Source organism: Alligator mississippiensis, chromosome 1, assembly GCF_030867095.1.
Source record: "Alligator mississippiensis isolate rAllMis1 chromosome 1, rAllMis1, whole genome shotgun sequence".
In the NCBI taxonomy this organism is placed as follows: domain Eukaryota; kingdom Metazoa; phylum Chordata; order Crocodylia; family Alligatoridae; genus Alligator; species Alligator mississippiensis.
The window spans coordinates 91,273,917-91,295,998 of NC_081824.1; the positions used below are offsets into that span (position 1 = coordinate 91,273,917).

The window sequence follows — 22,082 nt, forward strand, 5'->3', positions numbered from 1 at the left end:
CACCTATGCACCTGTGTTTTTTGCCCTGTTGGAATGCATGGCGCTCATCAGTGGTGTCAAGAATACAGTTTCTAGGTCAGAGTCAGCTGTGTGATATATTTATGGGGCTTGTGTAACACATTCTTATTCTCCAGACTCTACAGTTTGATTTTAAGAGGGGAAAATCTTTCTAGCACTTGCAGCTGCAAGGGTACACTTCCAAACACAAACTCAGTATATTCATTCAGTGACATCTTTCTGGATCTGCAGTCAGGCAGAATCAGACAACTCAGTAGTATTATCCCACAAGTGCCCCAGGAATCTGACTAATGGTTCAAGCCCAGTGAGAATGATTCACTATCAAAATTAGCTCTTCAGGATATATCTAAACTATGAAAGCAAGGAGGCCTCAGTGAAGCATAGGGTGCTTGCCTTGCCCACATCAACCCTGGCAGGGTGTAATATAGCTACCCTTGATGCAGTGATGGGCACGCACCATAAAAGTAGGAACCTACATTTGCAATTTCATGATTTTTCCTGAAACTGTAAATTTGGTAGGTCCCCTGTGAAAAAGACTGGTGCCTGCAGAAAAGACGGGAAACGGCCAGCAAATGGGCAAAAGGGGTGGGGAGCTGAAAACAGTGGCAGGAAGCCGTGGTGTCCTGAAGCACAGGGGGGAGGGAGAGGGAAGCAGAGGGGGAGATTTTTGTGGGGGAGCACGGCAGGCCTCCACACACCTCTGATTGCTGAGTCCCCAGAAGTCCCACCCCTCCCCAGAGACTGACAGATTGTCAGACAGCCAAACACCAACCAAATTTTTATAGAACATTTCATGTTCAATGAGTATGAATTTCTGTGACAAACTTAGGTGCCTTAGAATATGGAGGTTTTTACAGAATTTGATCATTGTGATAGCACAGTCACTACAAAACTCTTGCATTTTTAAAATTTGGATTAAGACACTGATTCTACATTAAGAATCATGTAGTTCGGGGTGAGGAGTGAAGCTGGAGTTCTCAAATTTTGAGAATGTTGCATGGGGAATTTTGTTTCCTACCTGTGGGTTGTTTTTCTGTTTATTGAAAGCCACTCTGGTCTTTTGGATAGGGTGAGATACAAATACAATAAATACATAGTCATGGTCCCAGTTTTAATTTATCCTTACATCATCAGTTTTCAATGTGATTCAGAATATATTAGTAGAAAAGCATAATCTAAGAACATTAGATTAGGGGCTATGTTGTTCTTGAATAGGTACCTGACAGATAAAATCTGTCAGTCCTGCCTTTGGACTTTTCATCTACCAGGATGTTGTCATTCCTACTCTGTTGTATGGGTATGAAACTTAGACAACTTATCAGAAACACCTAAAAGCCTTGGAATGTTACCATCAGTGATATCTTTGGAAAATCCACCATATCAATTGCAAGAACAGAAGAACAAACACGAGCAATCCTACTCAAGCAAACACCACCAGCATTGAAGCTCTATTTATACAGCACCAGATCCATTGGACAGGACATGTCATAAGGATGCCTGACAGCTAGCTCCAAAAACAGGTCCTCTAGTCTCAGCTCACCAATGCTTGCTGCTCCAGAGTTGGGCAAAAGAAGATATTCAAGGACGCCTTGAAGGTCAATCTGAAGAAAAGCAATATTAACATCAGTACCTGGGAGACTGAAGCACAGGGAAACCCTTGCTCACTGTGATGTACAACAAGGAATCGATCATTTTGAGAAAACTCGCCTCACTACAAAGGGAAAAAGTGGGACCACTATTCACTAAGCATAGTAAGTAGATGAAAAATAATCTAAAATATAGCCCCCAAACCAAATGAATACTTTACATCAGTCTCAGTAAAGATCGGGACATAATACCTGGGAACACAGGCAGGCAGAGTAATGGGAACTGGGAGTAATAGATATGAAAATTAACAGATCCAAAGTAAAACCCCTGGATTTGAGTTTATGCACTCAGGTCTTGGGGATCAAATAATCTCCATCCCAGAAAAATGAAAGAAGTGGTACATGAAACTGCCAATCTAGTAACAAGAATCTTTAATAAAGTTGTCGTATTAAAGTAGGTACTATATACAGCTCAGTTGTGGGCTTTAAAACAGTATTTTAGACAAGTGCAATGCAGCAGTTCCAGTCTTTTAAAATTTTGCAGCACTTGCTACATAGGAAATCATTAGTTAAAATAGAGATTAGTACAAGAAATGTATAGTGAGTAAAGAACTAGTTAAAAGGGAGGAGACCCTTTTTTCAAAGAACTTTTATATTCTGATTAATAACATTAACACAAAAGGGTGCTAGTGAAAGCTGCTGAGTACATGAAATTAGGAGGTATTGTTTGTATGGAGGAAGATCAAAATATAGGAATAAATGAGGATAAAATTACAGAGTGTACTAATACAAGTGAGATGCAGTTTAACAGCACAAATTGTAAGGTTGTTGTTACAAGCTGAATACTCAGCTGGAAACAACAGGGGGAGAGACCAGGGTGCAGTCAAAGGGTTGGTAACATTTTGCCACTGTGAGCGTCTGCTTGCAACCCAACCCGCACTGCAGACTTCACCCTCAAACTTTGCTGGAGATCAGGAAATGCTGCAAAGGGAATAGAGAGGAAAACACAGGCTCTGAGACCCTGGGGTTGCTGCCTCTGCTGCAGGAGAAAGAATAAACTGAATGGGAGAGCAGGCAATAGGACCCTGGGAGCGCCTACTCTACTACTGTACCTGGAGCCTGCTGCTGATTCCTTGAACTGCCACAGGCTGGATCCAATCTCTTTATCGGGCTGCACCAGGCTTGTGCATGGTAGGTGGCCAGCTCTTTTATTAGTTGATTAGAGGGTGGCTATAAGCAGTGAAAAGGCAAATACAATCATAGGTTACATATCAAGTAATATATTTTCCTTTAGAAATAGAAATATTAATAATAAGTTTCCATTGAATACTCATCTGGAGTATTGAGTACAATTCTAGTCATACATGTTCAAGAAAAATGAATTCAAATTAGAACAAGTGCAGAAAATGCTAGTAAGATCAATGGGTTTAAGAGATTGTAGACCAGAAGTGCTTCTGGTCCACTTCTAGGTCTGCCACTGGGACCTCCCCATGCTCCGTCTGCCCCACCATCTCAGTGTTCACGAGATGCCTGGTACCTTGAGGTATGTAGAAAAAACATTTAAAGCTGTGTCTATGTCTGAATTGTTGAATCTCTCCAAATCAATTTGAAGGTCTCTGATTCAATTCAGACAGATTAAAGGGTCTCTGATTCAATTCGGATTCAGAGATTCGGCTGCTGAATTGGGCCGAATCTCCGCTGAATCGAATCAGTGGCCTATAGCTCAGCCTATAGCTCCACCCAGCTTGGTGTCATCTGCATATTTGCTAATTGTGCACTCAGTCTCATCCTCCAAATCATTGATGAATATATTGTATTTACTTGAATAAGTTTTTTAACATGGGAAGAGAGCCCCTGGTTGTGGAATTGAATACAGGTGCTGGGGTAGGCATTGCTGCCTGCGCCACCACCCACTTTGGATCTACTGCCTGTCCCATGCCTTGCAGCATCAGGCCCCCACAACCCCTCCTCCATCTCCTTCCCACAACTTCCACTCCCCCATACCTCATAAGTTCATCCCCATCACTGTAGTGGGGAGAGCAGGAGCAGGTGGCAGATGATTGGTGGATACTTTGGAAGATAGGACTGGCCTTCAGACATGGTGGATGGTGGGGAGGGGCCCAATATGGGGTGCAGGTACAAAGTGGGGTAAGTGAGGGAGAGGGACAGGCAGCAGGGGGTAAGCTGCATGTCCCCACAACAGTCCATTGCCTGCCCTGCCACCTGCCTCCTCACTGCCTGACCCTTCACTGTCCCCCTATTGCCTGCCCCTTTACTGCCTGACCCTCCACCCACTGCTTTCCCTCATGCAGTGGTGGGGACAAATTTAAGATGATCCTCCAATAATAACCAGTTTATAAATTTTCCATGATTAGAATCTAATTATTGATGGCCTTCTTAAATTCAGGACTGTCTTGGATTCAGTATAAACAGTACTAGACCCAGGACAGACTCCTGGGGAGCCCCACACCATACCTCCTCCCAGTTAAACATCAAGGTGTTGGTGACCACTCAGTGAGCACCATCAAAGAACTAAGCTTCTTAAACAGCTTTCTAGTAGGAATGAAGCAGTAAAATGTGTATCTATTTTTAAGACTGAGTTTGATAGATTTTTTTAATGGGATTAGATGATAATGTTTCCTGAAAGAGCATGCAACTAAAACCAGGAGATCCTTTCTGTTCTACTAAAATAGTCATTAGTAAAATGCAGTGTTTATATTTAGACCCCAATTTAGCAAAATACCTATTTCACATAAAGCAAAATGTCTAACTTTAAGGCTAAGTAGTTTCACTGAAGTTAATAGAGTCAACCACATACTGAAACTCATACACATGCTTTTGGATATTGCTGAATCAATGCCTTAAAATGTAGTTATTTGATGTCAAAATTTAATACAATATTGAGAGATTGTGGTAATTCTCTGTCCCCTAAGAGCTGTTATTTTGTTTTCCTGCGTATGCCAGCTGTCTTAAATACAGACTCCATTCATTCTTGGGTTATATTGAATAGGCTCTTTTACAAGTGTAGAGCTAGAAAATTGTTCTTCATAATTCTTTTATAATGGATGGATTCAAGTTCCATGATATGAATACACAGATCCATATAAACCTATGGAATTAGGACCCCAATCCCACAAAGGCTTGTGCACATGTATAATGTTGCCACCCCAAATAGTTCCATTGATTTCTGGGCGACTCCTCTTTGCAATGCAGTTAACTATACATGTTAATGTTTTCAGTATCAGTGCCCTGTTCACCTATCCACTTTCTTTACTTTGTTGTCAATACAGAATAGATCAAGGACAGATTCATTGCTGGCATAAATGGAAACAAATGTGTTAATGTCGAGTGTTAGTGCCATATATTCATGTGGTATACAGGGTGATTTGCAGTCTGATAAATCAGGGATCCTGGTTGTCCCTGATAAAAAAAAAAAAAAAAAAGAAAAGAAAGTTCTGATTAAAACCCCCAAATCCATGATTAAAATGAAAGGCCATTATATCTGTATCAATTGAACACAATGTTTTCTTGATATATTTACAAGTTTAAAGGAATTTGGAAGCCTACCAGTGCCTCAATCACTACAGTAAAATAAATTCTAAATACCTATAAATTTTGGCATTTGATTTTGGGTTTTTTTCATCATGGAAAATCAGAGCTTCCCCCTACCCCCTTAGCTCACAGAACGCAGGTCCAGGCCTCTCACTCCGAAGCCTTTATGGGCTCTGGACTTTTGCCCTCAGTCTTTTCTCTCTGGCTACAGTCCTTTAGTTGATTACAGTGCTCCCCCCACCTTGTGGAGGATTTAGGACCTGAGGTGCCCCTGGCACCTTTCTCAGCCTCCTCTTCTCCTACAGCCACAGTCCAGTCCTCCAATATCCCACTTAATTGCAAAAAAAGTGCAAGCAACCTGGTTCAAAACTGAAATCCACCCTGCTCTGGGGTCATTGCCTCACCACGGGCTGTAATTCCATTTTAGCTTCCTCTTTCCAGCTCTGGTGGGACAACTCAGCTACTTGGCAATCTGTCTCCTACAGCTATCTTCCTCAGGAGCTCCTCTCCCTGCAGTCTACAAGGCCCAACTGCCCCTTTTGCCTCAGCCCCTGGGCTTATATACCTCTAAGTCCCACCTCTTCTGGTCATGTGGTTCCCTAGCCATATACAGGGGTTTCCTCTTTACCTAGTGGGTAACCTGAGCTTCTTTGCTGCAATCCCGCACACACCAGGCTTGGCTTACTGCACTTTCTGCTCCCCATCACAACTTAGCACAGAGGTGTACTGTCCTTAGTATCTGAGGTTTGTGTTTTATTTTGTTTTGTTTTGTTTTTTTGGGGGGTGGGGGGGGTTGGAAATTTATAGTTGCATATGGTGATTTTAAGTGGAGCATTTAAACTAAAAATAAAACCCCCACAAAACCCCTCCAAAAAATACTTTTTCTCCAGGACCTTTTCAGAATATCAGCTACTGAATTCTTGGATGATTATCTGCAGCTTATCCCACTGATGCCAGATATCCTCACCTCCAGTGACACTGTTGTCTATAAAAAAGGGGAATTAGTCTGGTTTTGGTTTAAGCACAGGTAGGATCATACTAGTAGAGATCCAAGATTTGCTGTGTCCTGTGAGTCTGCACGGGCTCCCACCACTGTTAGCATAGCTGGAGTTGTACTGGTACTATATCCATGGTGGGAAAATTCCTTAACATTTTTAGGCTGCAGTACTTGATTTGGTTGGTGTCTGGGTCTGGTAAACAATTTGAGATGGAAACTGTCTTTCTCTCAGCAAAGTATAGAGCACACTGATTTTACTTGAACATTGTAGTGAACAATTAATACAGGGACAAGTATATACATAAAATATAAACTATTTAAGAGGAATTACCCCTAAACAGAATATTTTTTCAAAGAATTTCCTGGCTGCATCAGCAGGTGTTTCTCTGACTTGAAATCCACAAAAGAAAGGAACTTCTGAATTAGGGCTCATTATAGGAGCCTATTCTCCCCTTCCTACTCCCATGTTAATAGGAGTTACGCACGCATATCAAGAGGAGAATAGATCCTCATAAAGGGCCTTAACTCAGAATTTCCTCCCTTTTGTGGGTTTAAGTGAGAGTTTTCAGCACCCACTGACACCATCAAGAAAACATTCTTTTTTAGGATAATTCTGCTAATAGGGTCTATGTTTGTTGTATATTTCCCTCTCTTTGTTTATATGGTAAGAGAGATTTTTTTCAAGAACATGTTATCTTTGTTATTAAATCTTCTTCTGTTTGTTACTCTCCTGAAATCATAGGGTTTTGCAGCTGATCCATTGTTAGGTTTCAAGATGTATGTGACTTTACAGCATAGGCTATAATGCCAAAGAATAATAGGTGTCTTAAAAGGAATACTGTCAGATTAAAAATTATACTTATGTGTAGTGGCTAACTAGTATAGCAATAATGAAGATTACTGTAATGAAAAGGCAGTATGTGTGAGTTTATGTGGCAGGGAGGGGTTGTTTTTGGTTTGTTTTTTAGTTGTTTCCTTTGTTTGGTTCTCAACCCCTACTTCTGTGACTAGGGATAAATATATTCAAAGCCCCACTGATATCAGTGGGAATTGTCCTTTAGTTCAGAGCTTTGCTTACATTCACAGATATAATTATAGGATGTTATCTTTTAAAATAATGAACTAGTAGGGAAACTATTATATGTATCTTATATTGGAAATGTAAATTTTTTAACCAAATCTCTTAAAAACATTTTAAATGGTTGGCATTTCATCTTTCCTATTTGTTTCTAGACCATTTTCCTTCATCATTCTTCAGAATCATGGCTGCATCCTCTAAGAATCTTATGTCCTGGCTGACAACATAATGAGCATTTATACTATAAATCAGACTGGTGCCATGTCCATCTATATTACTGTGGAGCTGTTGAGATGTATTAAAGCAGGGTACAGTGAGAAGCTAAGTGGGGTTTTTTTTCTCTTCACACAATAAGCAATGAATGTGTGAAAAAATACTACACGTTTAACAGCTGATTATCAGTGTGGTAGCTGTTCCATGGCTTTCTCTTTTAAATGTAATACGTGTTCTTAATAGGTTTTGTGTATTACTTGAAAACAAAAGCCTTGTTAAAGTGGAGAAATGCAAAATGCATTTAAACTATCAGTGCTTCTTTGCTAAATAAAAACATTTATATATTTCTAACAAAACTTTTTTTTCAAAAAAGCAAAATGAAACACCACATTTACCCAAATCCAAGATGACTTCGAATTTAAGATGTTCCCCCAATACTTAGATTCTATACATGGAAAATGTACGCATTTCTTATAATTTTCTATGTATAGAATCTAATTATTGGGGGGACATCTTAAATTCGCCCTCCCCTGCCACTGAAGTGGGGAAAGCCAGTCAGGGTTAGAGTCAGAGCTGCAGCAGCTGCTTCCATTTCCCCCTACCTCCCACACCCCACCCTTTCATCTTGGATTTGAATAGGTACAGTATATAACATTTCAGTCTCTCACAATGTGCTTTCTAAAATATAAGACTTGGAAAAATGTTTAGTATGCTGGCATTATTTTAATTTAAAACTGCATGAATTTATTGTTAAAAATGCACAGAAAGTACTGCTATACCCATCTCCGTAGTCACTAGGAAATAAAGACAGGTGCATACCAGCCTAACTAGTGCCTTTTGTGAACAATACAGTCTGTGGTCCAACAACTCCCCTATTTGGAACACTTGGCTTTATGCCTTTGACTTGGGAAACATGTATATGGTGTTTTGGGTCAAACATCCTGTACTCTTACTGGGGTGTTTCTCAGTACCTGCTGAAAAGCTGAAAGATACTGCTGCCTGTGTGAGTGAATTCATATCCAGGCAAAATAGATTAGTTGTTTCAATCAATGGAGCTGGTAGCCTCCATTGCTCAGCAGCATTTAGGAGATTTGAGATGAGGGATAACTTTATGGCTCCACTGAAATCAGTGCCAAAACCCATTCATATATACCGAAAGATCATCACTATTGCTATTTTCTTTACCATATCCTGGTGATGACTTGCTTTTCTGTGGTTGAAAGAACAATTCCATAGTGAAATTATACTAACCAGACATGTTTTACTAGTATTCTACACAAAGTCTGAGATTCCCTTGAAATGCCTGAATTTCCCTTTGGCAGACAAGGTTCCTTGGGTGAATTTGATATCTTTTATTAGACCAACCCAAATGGTTGGAGAATAGTTATTAAGCAAGCTTTCGAGTTCAAAAACCCTTCGTCAGGCTAAGGACGTTTCATCAGTTGGTGTGTGCTCTTCCTGGATGGAATGAAAAGTAAAGAAGCCAGCGGCTGGGCTGGGGAGTCAGTTGCCAGGCAGATTATAATGTATCAAAGATCCAATGTCTATGTTTAGTAATTCCATTTTTGTTCTTTTTGCTCACTATACTTTAGTTTTATGAGTTTGAAATTTGATCTTTTAGTTTTTCCTGTCTTTTGTGTTTTAGTCATAAACTAGAGTTCATTATCGAGGTTGACTAAGAAGGCAATATTTGCTCATGCTGTTCCTCACATTTTCTGTTAAAAGTGCCTGAAGCTTCAGAGAACTTCTACAAAGAATTGTGTAGAATTACCACTCTTCGAATTTGCTTTTCAGCCTTGTATTCCTATCATTCAGTACAGAAAAGGAAAATATTTTTGGATATTGACAACATTGAAACAAGATAATCTAATTGTTTATTGAGCTTGGAGGAAGTTTTACCCATGTCTGTAATTGTTGCATCTTTTAATGCATCTTGTTAAGGAAACCCCAGCACAAGCAGTAGACTATAGTATCAGCAAAGCAGGATAAAAAGGGGTGTCCTGTTGTTTTTATTGTCAATGCAGTTTTAAGGCAATGGTAACCAAGTATATTTTTCCTTTTTGCAGAGCAGGCTTTACATGGAAGGATTTAGAAGCCTAAAAGAAGGAGAACCAGTGGAATTTACTTTTAAGAAATCTTCCAAAGGCCTTGAATCAATACGGGTAACGGGCCCAGGTGGGAGCCCCTGCTTAGGAAGTGAGAGACGACCCAAAGGGAAGACAGTACAAAAAAGAAAACCAAAGGGAGATAGGTAATTATGTCACTTTGTTCCCTTTACCATTTTCTCATCGTTTTTCCTGAAAATTGTTTTATCAGTACTTATTTATTTGGGAAAGGAGGTCGTTCTGTGCAAATTTGGTTTGCTTGTAGCTAGGTAGTTTGATTAGATGTAGTAATCTGTACCTATACACATATTTCACTGACTTGACCTGTTTTTTTTTAAAAAGCCTTGCATACTGCATTGTGAAGGAATATAAAGCTATTTTGAAAATAGGCTAAAAACAGAGGTCAGCCTTAAAATGAGTGTAGAGATTAATATATGCTGAAAAGGTTGTATGGAGCCTGTTTTGTTGAATGTACATCTGTAGCATTCTGTACGTGAAGTTAATATTTATTTAGTGTTGCTTAGATTGAAAACTTAGTATTAATTAGATGCATAATCAGATATTGTATTTTCACTTTATTAAAAAATTCTGCATACTTCCAAAAGCCTTAATGTCTGAAGGTCTGGAGAACAGTTCTGTAAGTACCTTTTACCCCATTATAGGCTAGATCCTAGAGCTGTATCCACTCATGCTAGATAAGCATCTGTCACTATATCCGTTTGCGTCTACTCCAACTTTGCCTCTAATGATCCAAACACGTTTCATACTATTCTTGACTATTCATCCATAAAGGCTGTCCTTATTCCAAGAGGGCATCTTTCTTCTCAATAGCTATTATAATATATGACTTTTAGTGCTGTGTGAGTCTCCTTGCATCCTATGGCTTTGCCCAGCCAATAAGTACAGTACTAGGGAACAAGGGAAGAGTATTTTGAGGAGTGAATATGCTTACTGTATTCTCTAGTAGCTAGACCTGAGCATCCAAATTATTCAATGGAATATGTAGCTTACCAGGGTAGTATGGCTTATGTGTCTCTTGCTGCAGGTACTAACACAAACAAGTACCATTTGGAAGTAGAAAAGGACCAACAGAAGAACCTAACTGTCTAACTTATCTTCCACCCTCACAAGTAATAAGTCAGATAGCATGACCTCTGGCTATTTGGAGGCAGGATCCCCTGCCTTTCATTTCAAGTGGGAGTAGATGAGTTTCCCATAGTCTCTAACATAGCTAAAAGGTTCATTTTCTTTTTCTTTTTTTTAAGTAAAAATTCAAGGATTGGTACTGATTCAAGTTGTTTCTCTTGCCTTCTGCCTTTTCTCTTAAAGGACCAAGCCATAAAATATAATTTACTGCTGCTCTGTGACCATGGGAAACTTTTTAGGCTTAGGTCAAGTTTTCATTTTGATTGACTGGTATAAGTGTCCTTTCTTGTGTGCTCCAAATGGTTCTTATTTATTTAAAAGAGTCCCATGAGTAGGGACCTACTTAACTCATGGTTTCATGAATTTTGCAGAAACCCTGAAATTCAGGATTGTCTGCAAAATCCACAAAATCAACAATAAAAAAAAACGTAATAAAAATAAAATGCTGGCTCCCCAGGGGAAAAAAAGAGCCCAGTGCAGCCCTGGTCCCAGTCCAGAGCTGCAGCCTGCCCCATGCCCTCCCAGGATGTGCTCAGTGGCAGGATCACCCCCCCAGGGGCAACACGTAGGAGGTGCATGCCAGGGGCATGTGTCGTTCATACCCCGCCCCCGTGCCCCTTGGACATGCCGCAGCTCCATCCCACGCTCTACTCTTTCCCTCACTGTGGGGGGTGTTGATCTACCCCCCGACATGCCCACGCCCCTTCCTTCCTCCTCCCCTTCCACCACAACAGACTTACCAGCTGGACACCTGTGTATTGGAGATCAGATCAGTATCAACCAATATGCTTCCTTAAAAATCAGCTATTGGTATGAGCTCCCAAAATCTCTATCAGTGCACCCCTAATTTATATATTACAGTGCTTACTCCTTTCAAAGGGGCCAGGCAATAGGCAGGGGGAGCTCAACCAGGTAGGGACAAGCTGTAGCACCTTGGTTGAGAATCGCTGAACTGGGGAGTGTGAAAAGGGGGAAAAAACCCCACTTTTTTCTTGTGTTTTGAAAAAAGATAAACTCTATCCCCACCTGTAACAAATGTCTCAAGTTGACATTTGTAACTTCATTCACAATTAGTGGCTTTACTTGGTTTGAAGAACAAATTGTTTTGATTGAACATATGACCATATAATAATTATATTTCAGCATTGCATAGGAGAAAATTTCCTTAATGAGACCTTTGGTATGCCCAGAAGCCTAAATCCATTCTATGTGTACACACAACTGTTTCCCACATTTGTCCCAGTTCAGCTGATCCACTTCATTGGGTGAAACTCACATCAACTTTTTGTTCTGGCCATTAATGCTGCAGGACAACAGACAGTGCATTCTCTTGGGGTTTGAAGGGCCCATTCCTGCACATCCTAGGAATTCTTGTGCAGGATCAGACCCTTCAAGCATGGGGAACACCTGCTTAGCCTTCCCCACTCCCCTGGGAATCTCCAGGGTGTGTCTGTCTAAGCAGGGAATCTTCAACTTTCCCTGCTTATGGAGACACCCTCCTCACCACCCTGGAGATCTGGGGGTACTTCAGTGTATGTAGAGGAAGTTGGGCAGGCACTCCCAGGGCTTAAGGTGCCTGATCCTGTGTGGGAATTGCTGTTGCTTGGGTGCACAGGATTGGGCCCTGCAAGCCCCCAGAGAGCACCTGTCCAGGGTGGCTGGACAGTATGGGCCACTCCGGACTGCTTTTATCTAATTGACTCAGCTTTAGACAAAAGTGCCAAAAAGCCCAGTTGAAGCACCTGATCTATACAGATGCTGGGTAAGCTGGGTCAAAGTAACATGCTGCTGCTTCAGATAAAGTACTTTATTTTATTTTATTTTTTTTAAATGTCTGCAAGTTGTCAATGTGCTTTAAGACTGTTCATACAGCCATTTTGTAAGTTAAGGTGTTAGCTTACAGCATACTGATTTCCCTGTGTACAAAAGCTGACAAAATTACTGTGTCTTAATACTAAAATAAATCAGAATCTGGGCCACAACCTCAATGTGATGTTCCAAAGAGGGAAAAGAAACCAAAATTAAAAATAAGTTTTTATGTTTTTATTTATTTATTTATTGTTATAATTTAGGCCACGTTAAATATTTCTGGGAAGCTTCAGGAAAAGTAATTAAAGGTGTTAAAAGTTTGATATTAAATGATGATGCCTTTTTTCAAGAAAGAATATAGTGCATTTGCCAATCTGTTTAATGCGAGAAAAACAGAAATGGGGAAACTGCTTTGCTAGTTGTAAATCTATTTGCTGTTTTGTTTTACATACTTGCATGCCTGGAGATTGATCCTTTGTCAGAGTGTGTATGTAACTAAGTGTCTCCTGCAGCCCTCCTGGCACTGGACCAGCGAAAATTAACTGGTTATTAGTTAGCAGGCTTCTAGGGTTTTCAGGGTTCAGCAGTCCTATTAGTGCACAAGGCTGGGTGCTTTGAATAGCCTGCTGTGTTGAATCTGCTTTGCAGGGCACATTTCAGTCACAGTATTTTTTTTTTAAACATGGACAACTAACAACAAATAAGAAAAGAAAAAATCTCAGGAGGGAACAGCAAGGAAAAAACAACTGAACTCAGGGCTAGTCTGCAAAAAAAAAAAAAAAAAGTGAGCTCTTTGGGCAGTTTAATTAATCTGAGTTAATTAAATAGTAGTGAAGATAAGGCATTTTGAGTTTTAAACTCAGGTTATCAGCTCAGCATAAAGCCTCTACAGCTGCCTGGGGTTGTATGTGAACTGCTAACTTTAGTTATAACCCACATTGCCTTGTCTTCACTGGTATTTTAACCTGTTATCAAACATGCATTAGCTAGCCTGAGTAGACCCACTGTCAAAGCAATATCAAAAATTAAGTGTAACAAAAAATGTAATATTCTAAATTAGGAATGCATTATTTAGAAAAATTCCTAATGGAATCCAGGAATTTCATTGTAGTAACCCTTGCAGTAGGTTAGAAGGACCGCACTGTCTGTTGCTAAATATAAAAGCTTATCTCTATAAAACTTTATTGCAAATTTAATTCTTGGGGCTGTTGTTCAATAATAGAATACATATAACTGATTATGTGCCACTGGACATTTTTAGCACACACGTATGCAAATCGGAGATTAATTTTAAAAGTGATGGGATACAGAGGAGTAACGAACACATTTTGCACCCTTAGCAAACCAGGGGCAGGATAGCAAATTTTACCTGTGTTAGGGACTCAGCAGCTGCAGCAGTGTTTGCCTGTCTCCAGCTGCTGCTGCTGCTACAGTGGTATGATGTCCAGCCCCCCAGCTGTTACTGCCATGTTGTGGTGCAGCTGCCAGGTGTACAGGGCAGGAAATTAAAACATTACATGATGTAGTGGCTGGTCACTGCAGATTCATCCCCCTGTGTTGATTTGCTAGGGAAGCAGTTTCTCAGATGGTGAAGGATTTTTGTGAGGATGGTATGGAATGGAGCATAGAAGGGAAGAGAGAGAGGAAGAGAGATGAACAAGGGCAGGGGAATAAGAATTGATAAAGAAAGAGGTTATGCTTCAGTGGGAGAAACAGATGGACCCACATATGGAAGCTGAGTAGGGTAAAGACTCTAGAGAAGCCAGAAGAATGAGTTAGGAGGCAAAGCTGGCAGGAGGTCTTAAAAGAGGGGAGAACCCACGTGATAGGGGCAGGTCAGTGTCACAGGAGGGAACAGCTCTCAAGAGAAATGTCTTGGATTAGTTAGGCATAGTATGCTTTGGATATGAGAGGGCAATACATCACTCCCAACAGGTTCAGTTTTCTTATACTCACTTGTGAAGTAGAAAATGTTTACAGTTCTGCTGCTTGACAGAGAAGGAAGCAGACACAGAAGTTAAGTAATTCAGTGATTTGCTGGCTTTCAGTTTTTGCTCAGTCAACTTTAATCACATTGCCTCTCAAAAAAAAATCACATAAAATATACATTCCAAAATGATGAACTTTTATCTTTTTCTTTCCCTTGGTCTAGGAATTTTAGATTTTATGCATTACCACCTTATTTCTACTAGTTCCTCATCCTACCATCTTATTTCTACTAGTTTCTCTTTCCCCATTTTGGTGCCATTTTTGGTGTATTTCTTCTCAATTTTTCAAAAATAATTTTCCAACTCTTCCTTGTCTGCTGTCTCCCAACTTCTGTGTGAGATCTCTCCCCAGTGGAGGAGGTCTCCTACAATTCTCTTGTTTCCCTTTTCTATTTTTTTCCTTGACAACTAACTTCAAAAGATAACTGTAAGATGTAGTGAAAACCATTCTTAAACCTGGAGAGAAATAAATATCCTTTTGGATATTTTTTTGATGCATTACATGAAGTGATGCACAAGACACAGGCTGTCTCTACATGAGATGCTGACTGTGCAGTGGCTCATTACTACTGCACTGTAGCGTTGTGTAGCATAATGCATGATGTGACACTACTGTGCAATAGTAACAAGGTACTGCGCAGTCAGCGTCACCTAAAAGCCATTTGGCAATGCTACTGCGCAGTCATTTAGCACTTTTATAGACAAGTACTAAACGACTGTGATATAACAACTGCACAGTCAGCATCTCATTTAGATGCAGCCAAAGAGTAGGCCAGAAGGGTCACTAAATTCTCAAAACTTTCCGTCTGCACTAAGCATTTCCCAATAACACGGCATTCATACAAGAAAAATGCATGAGCATACTTCCAGGTCTTAGTTTGGTAGGCACAAGACTATAGCTTCACAGGACAGACTCCAAACAGGACAAACTCCTCCCCTCTCTCAGAACCTTTTGTCCCAAAGGCAAGTGGGCTGGGTTGTGAGCCAAGAGACCTTGACTAGTGTTCATAGTCGGTGTAGTTCACAGCTCTTCTTATTGAGCAAGGTCTCATATACTATTTAAGGAAGCAGGCAAATATTCCTTCCTCCACATCCTCACTATTTTGAAAATGGCACAAAGTAAGAAGTCACCCAACATCACTTCTCTGAGAGCTGAGGTCAAAGCCAGGTCTCTAGTATGAAACAATCAAGTCTCACCAGTCATACTGCCTGTGCTACATCATTGTGTTTGCCTGTGCTATCTTAGATCACAGTCCCCTCTGGAACCTGTAATAGGCCACAGGAATTTTGATTTCCAGAATTTTCCTGCTGGTTATCATCCCACAGAAGTAATTTGAACTCTGATGAAGATGGGAGGGCTGCATATCTCTCTAGAGCTTAATTTACAGAACAGTCAAAATAATGATACTGGTTATTCCATGAGCTCAAGGGATAGGAGTTTGTGCTGTTTATAAAGAAGTCCTAGCTTTAGATCCTATTGATGACCCAATGAAGTCATGTGTATTTTTTCTACTTGCTGTGCTTTTAATAAGTGCCTCAGAACCATGTTAAACCTGAAATGTACCCACACTTTACTAAGCTTTTCCCAAACAAATTCTTACTGACTTCACTAGGAGTTTGCATGAATAAGACCAGAGCAGGGGTTGTCTGGTTAACAGTTTTGTTGAGGAGGTATGTGCAAAAATTAACAGATCCCGAATTTCTTAAATTAAATAAGCAATCCAAACCTGTCTCTAAAGTCCAGGGGGATATAATGCATTCAAGGAACAGATGTATTGAGTAGGAAGGTGTCATTTTTATGCAGCATCAAGTAGAATGGAAACATCTATGAAAACAATAATTTTTTTACAAGCAAATGGATCCTTAAATACATAAATTGGTTTCAGAATCCCGTGTGTGTTTTTGAAGTAGGACATTCTCTTAGTTCTGCTATGTTTTTTGAATACTTTAAGGTCCTAGTGTGATTAGCTGAGAATGGGACAGTACTTTTAAGCCATTCAGTTAGATACTGTTATACTTCAATCATCTTATCTTCTTTCTTTTTCATGGTTATAATAATCAAAATTACTTGGCTTTTCCTGTGGACTTCCCTCTTCTTTGTACTTTCCTTTCCTTTTTATGTATAAAAGTCTTGTTTTCTAACTGTCATTTTGTATTGAGCAGTTGAGGTTATAGTTTTTAAAGGGACACTGTCTACTTGGAAGAATGAAATTTTATCTTGAAATGCTATATTCATAAATATTACTATAGCTTGGTGTTACAGAACAGTGCACCAAGGGTGGGTGTGATGCCCCCTGGTGGCCACATGGCTCCTGCCTCATTCATCTCCCTGGGATACCCTCCCTTTTCCTCTCGCCTGCCATGCCTTGATGGAATTATTTCCTGTTATAGAAGGGAGGCTGCCACAGGGTCCCTGAATGAGCCATAGCCTGCCTTGGCCAGTGAGTACCTCCTGTACCCAGCTGGCCCCCAGTCCTATTCTTCAGTGCCTAGACCCCATCAGTGTGTCAGGGCACCAGTTGCCTTCAGGGCTATTCACGGCCTCCTTTCTCCCCTACAGCCATGCCCATGCCTCACATATTACTCTTGATCCATGCACCACCTTGTGTGGGCTTCAATCCTCCTAGCTTTAGCCCACTGGTTACTCTCACTGTTGACTGCCAGCCTTGGCCTACTTCCTGTGGCCCAGCTTCTGAGTCTCAGCCTCGTCTGGCCCATGGCCTGTCTCATTCTGCTTGGGCCCTTGGCCCATTTCACTCTGCTTAGGGCTCAGGCCATGGCCCTCTTGGCTGGAGCTTGCCTCTTTGTCCCTGTTGGGGCTCAGGCCCTGGCCTTTTAGTAGGAGCTCCTCTCCCTGCTGCCTGCAGGGCCAAGTTACCTGCCCTGGCCCAGGCTCTGGGCTTATAGGCCTCAAGGTCCCCACCCCCTTTCTGTCATGTGGCTTCCTAGCCACATACAGGAATTGCCCCTTTTAATGAAGGGCCAGCCTGTGCTTCTGCTGCAGCCCATTTCACTTGGTTTAAGCCTTGTTTAACCATTGATTTTCATTTAGTATAACTGTAAGGGACAGTTAAGCATACGTCCTCTCAAAAGTGAAAGTAAATCCATGGTTGTTTAGCAATCTGAGCTTGGCAGGATTTTATTTGGGCTGGGTTTTTGTTTGAGACAGCTCAGACAAAGGAAAGAGAGAACATAGAAACAAAGGAGAAGGGAATTTTAGCACCGTCTGCACAAGCACTGGTATGTGGAGCATAGAGGGTAGGATACTGGATAAAGGACTTGGGACTGTGAGCAAGGAAAACTTTGATTGCTTGGGCCTTCCTGTGCTTAAGAAAACAGGGCTTTCTTTCTGCATTTAAAGAAAGCACCTGGAATTTTGGGTCAAAGAGAGTAATGTTGCTGTTTATTATTTATGTATAGTGAATGAATCAGGGAACTGTAGGGAAAGAAAAGTTAATTTTGTGGCTGGTGTTGTGCCTACGTCAGCTAAGTACCATCCAGAGGGAAACTAGACTCTGACCCAAACCCACAAAGGAATCCAGTGCCCCAGGTTAGGTATCTAGACTCCCTGTATAATGAGTGTCTACAATTGGATACAACAAATATAGCACATTCAGTGGGTTGTCAGTAGCAAACTTATGAGGACAGAATTATGTCCTCAACCCACTCCAGATTTAGGTGTCATGGTGGTACTGTGAGGTGCCTCTGTACAGGCAGGAATCACAGCCCAGAACCCTTTCCTGAGTCCAGGTTCCTAAGCTCTTTTTTCCAAAAAAGACCAGAATCACCCCTTTTTATTAAAAGAATGACAGTGGCCATAGTGGCCTTTTTTATCCAGGAACTCAATTGCTAGAGAAATTACTTAGGATGTGAGAGGTTGTTCCTTCCTCTGCCTGATTCAAGGCCATACTCCCAGGAGAGTGTCTTAACCACCCAGCTGTAAGATATTGTTCAACATGAGAGGTAAAATGAATTTTTAATCTACTGGTTATAACGTTCATGTGAGAGGGGGTGCTGACATTGGTTCCACTTCCTGCTCCAAGGACAAATTATGTGACAGCTACCTCCCTGGAAAGTGCCCTAACCATTAGGCAATGACATCATGCTTCCTCTTGGATTCAGCTCATGTTTGGTTCTTTGGTTCTTTTATGCAAAGTCAAAAGCTTCAACAGAATGGTGAATCATATCTTCAAACCAGAATTAAAACCTGTAGCTTATTGGTGAGGGTGCTCTCCTAGAAGGAGGCAATGTTAGTTTGAAACTGTTCCATCTGAGGAAGTACCCCGCATTTTGACTTTTTTAGTCTAAGTACCTCTAGCGGCTGGAATGGAACAGAGCAGGCAGGTAGTGTGTGGCCAAATGCTGAGCAGGGGCAGGAGGTAGCGCGCAGTTGGACACTGAATGTCGTTTTGTGTCATCTTAGTTACCTGAATTACCCCTCTACCTCAGTAGATGCCTCAGTAGAAAAAGATCTAGATTCTAGAACAAGGATATGCAGGATGGGAAGGTAATGTTCTTATGGGCTAGTTCAAGGAAGCAGTTGTATACAAGAGAAGCAGCATCAAAATGAAAACCTGTGCCTGTGGGCCAAATCCAGCACTTGACAATTGTGGGGCTTCAGCAGCATTCATTGGTGGAGAAATGCAGAAGCTTATGCTTTCCCCATGATGCAGCAGCAGAAGTTTTCCTCATGACATGGCAAGGAGGAGCAATGGCAGTGGACAAGTCCTAGTGCCCATGGGCCTCTGATCCAAGCTGGATCTTTCCAGCTCATGGTCTGAAAAGATTGCCAACTGCTAAGCTAAAATATTTATTTTCTTTGATCTCCATCCATTCATAATTTTATGGGTACTGGGTCTCATAGTGCTAGATCTTCTATGCTTAATATTTGAAAGCACAAAAAAAATTTGAACTACACCAGTTTTCCACCAAATGGCTTTCCTTAGCCCAGAAATGACTTCAGTTCATAGATTCATAGATGTTAGGGTCGGAAGGGACCTCAATAGATCATCAAGTCCGACCCCCTGCATAAGCAGGAAAGAGTGCTGGGTCTAGATGACCCCAGCTAGATACTCATCTAACCTCCTCTTGAAGACCCCCAGGGTAGGGGAGAGCACCACCTCCCTTGGGAGCCCGTTCCAGACCTTGGCCACTCGAACTGTGAAGAAGTTCTTCCTAATGTCCAGTCTAAATCTGCTCTCTGCTAGCTTGTGGCCATTGTTTCTTGTAACCCCCGGGGGTGCCTTGGTGAATAAATCCTCACCAATTCCCTTCTGTGCCCCCGTGATGAACTTATAGGCAGCCACAAGGTCACCTCTCAACCTTCTCTTGTGGAGGCTGAAGAGGTCCAGGTTCTCTAGTCTCTCCTTGTAGGGCTTGGTCTGCAGGCCCTTGACCATACGAGTTGCCCTTCTCTGTACCCTCTCCAGGTTATCCGCATCCTTCTTGAAGTGTGGCGCCCAGAATTGCACGCAGTACTCCAACTGCGGTCTGACCAACGCCCTATAGAGGGGAAGTATCACCTCCCTGGACCTATTCGTCATGCATCTGCTGATGCACGATAAAGTGCCATTGGCTTTTCTGATGGCTTCGTCACACTGCCGGCTCATGTTCATCTTGGAGTCCACTAGGACTCCAAGATCCCTTTCCACCTCTGTGCCACCCAGCAGGTCATTCCCTAGGCTGTAGGTGTGCTGGACATTTTTCCTCCCTAGGTGCAGCACTTTGCATTTCTCCTTGTTGAACTGCATCCTGTTGTTTTCTGCCCACTTGTCCAACCTATCCAGGTCTGCCTGCAGCTGTTCCCTGCCCTCCGGCGTGTCCACTTCTCCCCATAGCTTTGTGTCATCTGCAAACTTGGACAGAGTACATTTCACTCCCTCGTCCAAGTCGCTGATGAAGACATTAAAGAGTATCGGTCCAAGGACCGAACCCTGCGGGACCCCACTGCCCACACCCTTCCAGGTCAAGACCGACCCATCTACCGTGACTCTTTGGGTGCGACCCTCTAGCCAATTCGCCACCCACCGGACTGTGCAGTCATCCACATCACAGCCTCTTAACTTGTTCACCAGTATGGGGTGGGATACCGTATCGAAGGCCTTCCTGAAGTCTAAGTATACGACATCCACCCCTCCTCCTGTGTCCAGGCGTTTCGTAACCTGGTCATAGAAAGAGACTAGGTTGGTCAGGCACGATCTGCCCGCCACAAACCCATGCTGGTTTCCCCTCAGCATAATTTGCCCTGCCGGGCTCTCACAAATGTGAGCCTTGATAATTTTTTCAAAGACTTTACCAAGGATGGAGGTGAGACTGACCAGCCTATAGTTGCCCGGGTCCTCCTTCCTCCCCTTTTTGAAAATGGGGACCACGTTAGCCCTTTTCCAGTCCTCCGGGACTTGGCCCGTGCGCCACGAGCGTTCGAATATTCCCGCCAGTGGCTCTGCAATAATGTCGGCCAGTGCCTTCAGCACCCTCGGATGGAGCCCATCCGGGCCTGCCGACTTAAAGGCATCCAGTTCTTCCAAGTGACTCTGCACCACCTCAGGATCTACGTATGGAAGTCTGGCGCCTTGCTGCTGCCTCTCTACAACCCCAGTGAGAGACTTGTCGTGCCCCTCACTTAGGAACACTGAGGCAAAGAACTCGTTGAGGAGTTCAGCCTTGTCCCCCCTATCTGTCATCAATTGTTTCTGCCCATTTAGCAGTGGTCCTATTCCTCCCTGGGCCTTCCTTTTACTCCCAATATATCTAAAAAACAATTTCTTGTTGTCCTTTACTTGGGTTGCCATCCTCAGCTCCATGGTAGCTTTGGCCCGCCTAACTGCCTCCCTACAACCACGAGCAGAGGAGGTATATTCATCTTTAGTGATCTCACCCTGTTTCCACTTTTTATGTGCTCCCTTTTTGGCCCTTAGGCTGCCCTGGATTTCTCTGGTCAGCCATGGAAGCCTCCTGGCCCCTTTCCCTCTTGCCTCGCTCGGGGATCGTCTTGCTTTGTGCCCGAAGGATCGTTTCCTTTAGGCACAGCCACCCTTCTTGGGCTCCCATCCCATCAAAACTCCTACTCTGCAGTGCTTCCTTGACTAATCGCCTGAGTGCATTGAGATCAGCTTTCCTAAAGTCTAGCACTTTCACCCTACTAGTTACCTTACCCACTCGCTGTCTTATGTTGAATTCTATTGTAAGGTGATCACTGTCTCCCAAATGGCTACCGATCTGGAGGTCCCCTATCATGTCATCTCCCGTTGCCAATACCAGATCCAGTATGGCATTCCCCCTAGTGGGACCATGCACCTCCTGTGTCAGGTGGAGGTCCTGTACACAGGTTAGAAACCTGCGTGAGCGGTGGGACTTTGCTGTCTGCGTCTCCCAGCAGATGTCCGGGTAGTTTAGGTCCCCCATGACTACCGCCTCTTTAGCTTTTATGGTCTCCGAGAGTTGCCTCAGGAGCCCCGCATCTATTTCTTCCCCTTGGTGTGGGGGTCTGTAGCAGACCCCTACCACCAAATCCCTTTCTCCTTGCCCCCCATGTAGCCTAACCCACAATCCTTCTAGTTGGATTTTACTATTTAGCTTTTGAACAGTTTA

The 22,082-nt window shown here is 42.3% G+C and overlaps 1 protein-coding gene across 3 annotated transcripts in view; it reads left to right on the top strand.

The window, feature by feature from the left end:
* LIN28B (lin-28 homolog B) overlaps positions 1–22,082 on the top strand; it is a 132,943-nt gene that overhangs the window by 40,720 nt on the left and 70,141 nt on the right. For all 3 annotated transcript variants that reach the window (XM_019499942.2, XM_059732418.1, XM_059732412.1), the window contains one exon: positions 9,511–9,695. In XM_019499942.2, coding sequence (XP_019355487.1) covers positions 9,511–9,695 — 185 coding nt within the window. The remainder of the gene's footprint in view (positions 1–9,510; positions 9,696–22,082) is intronic.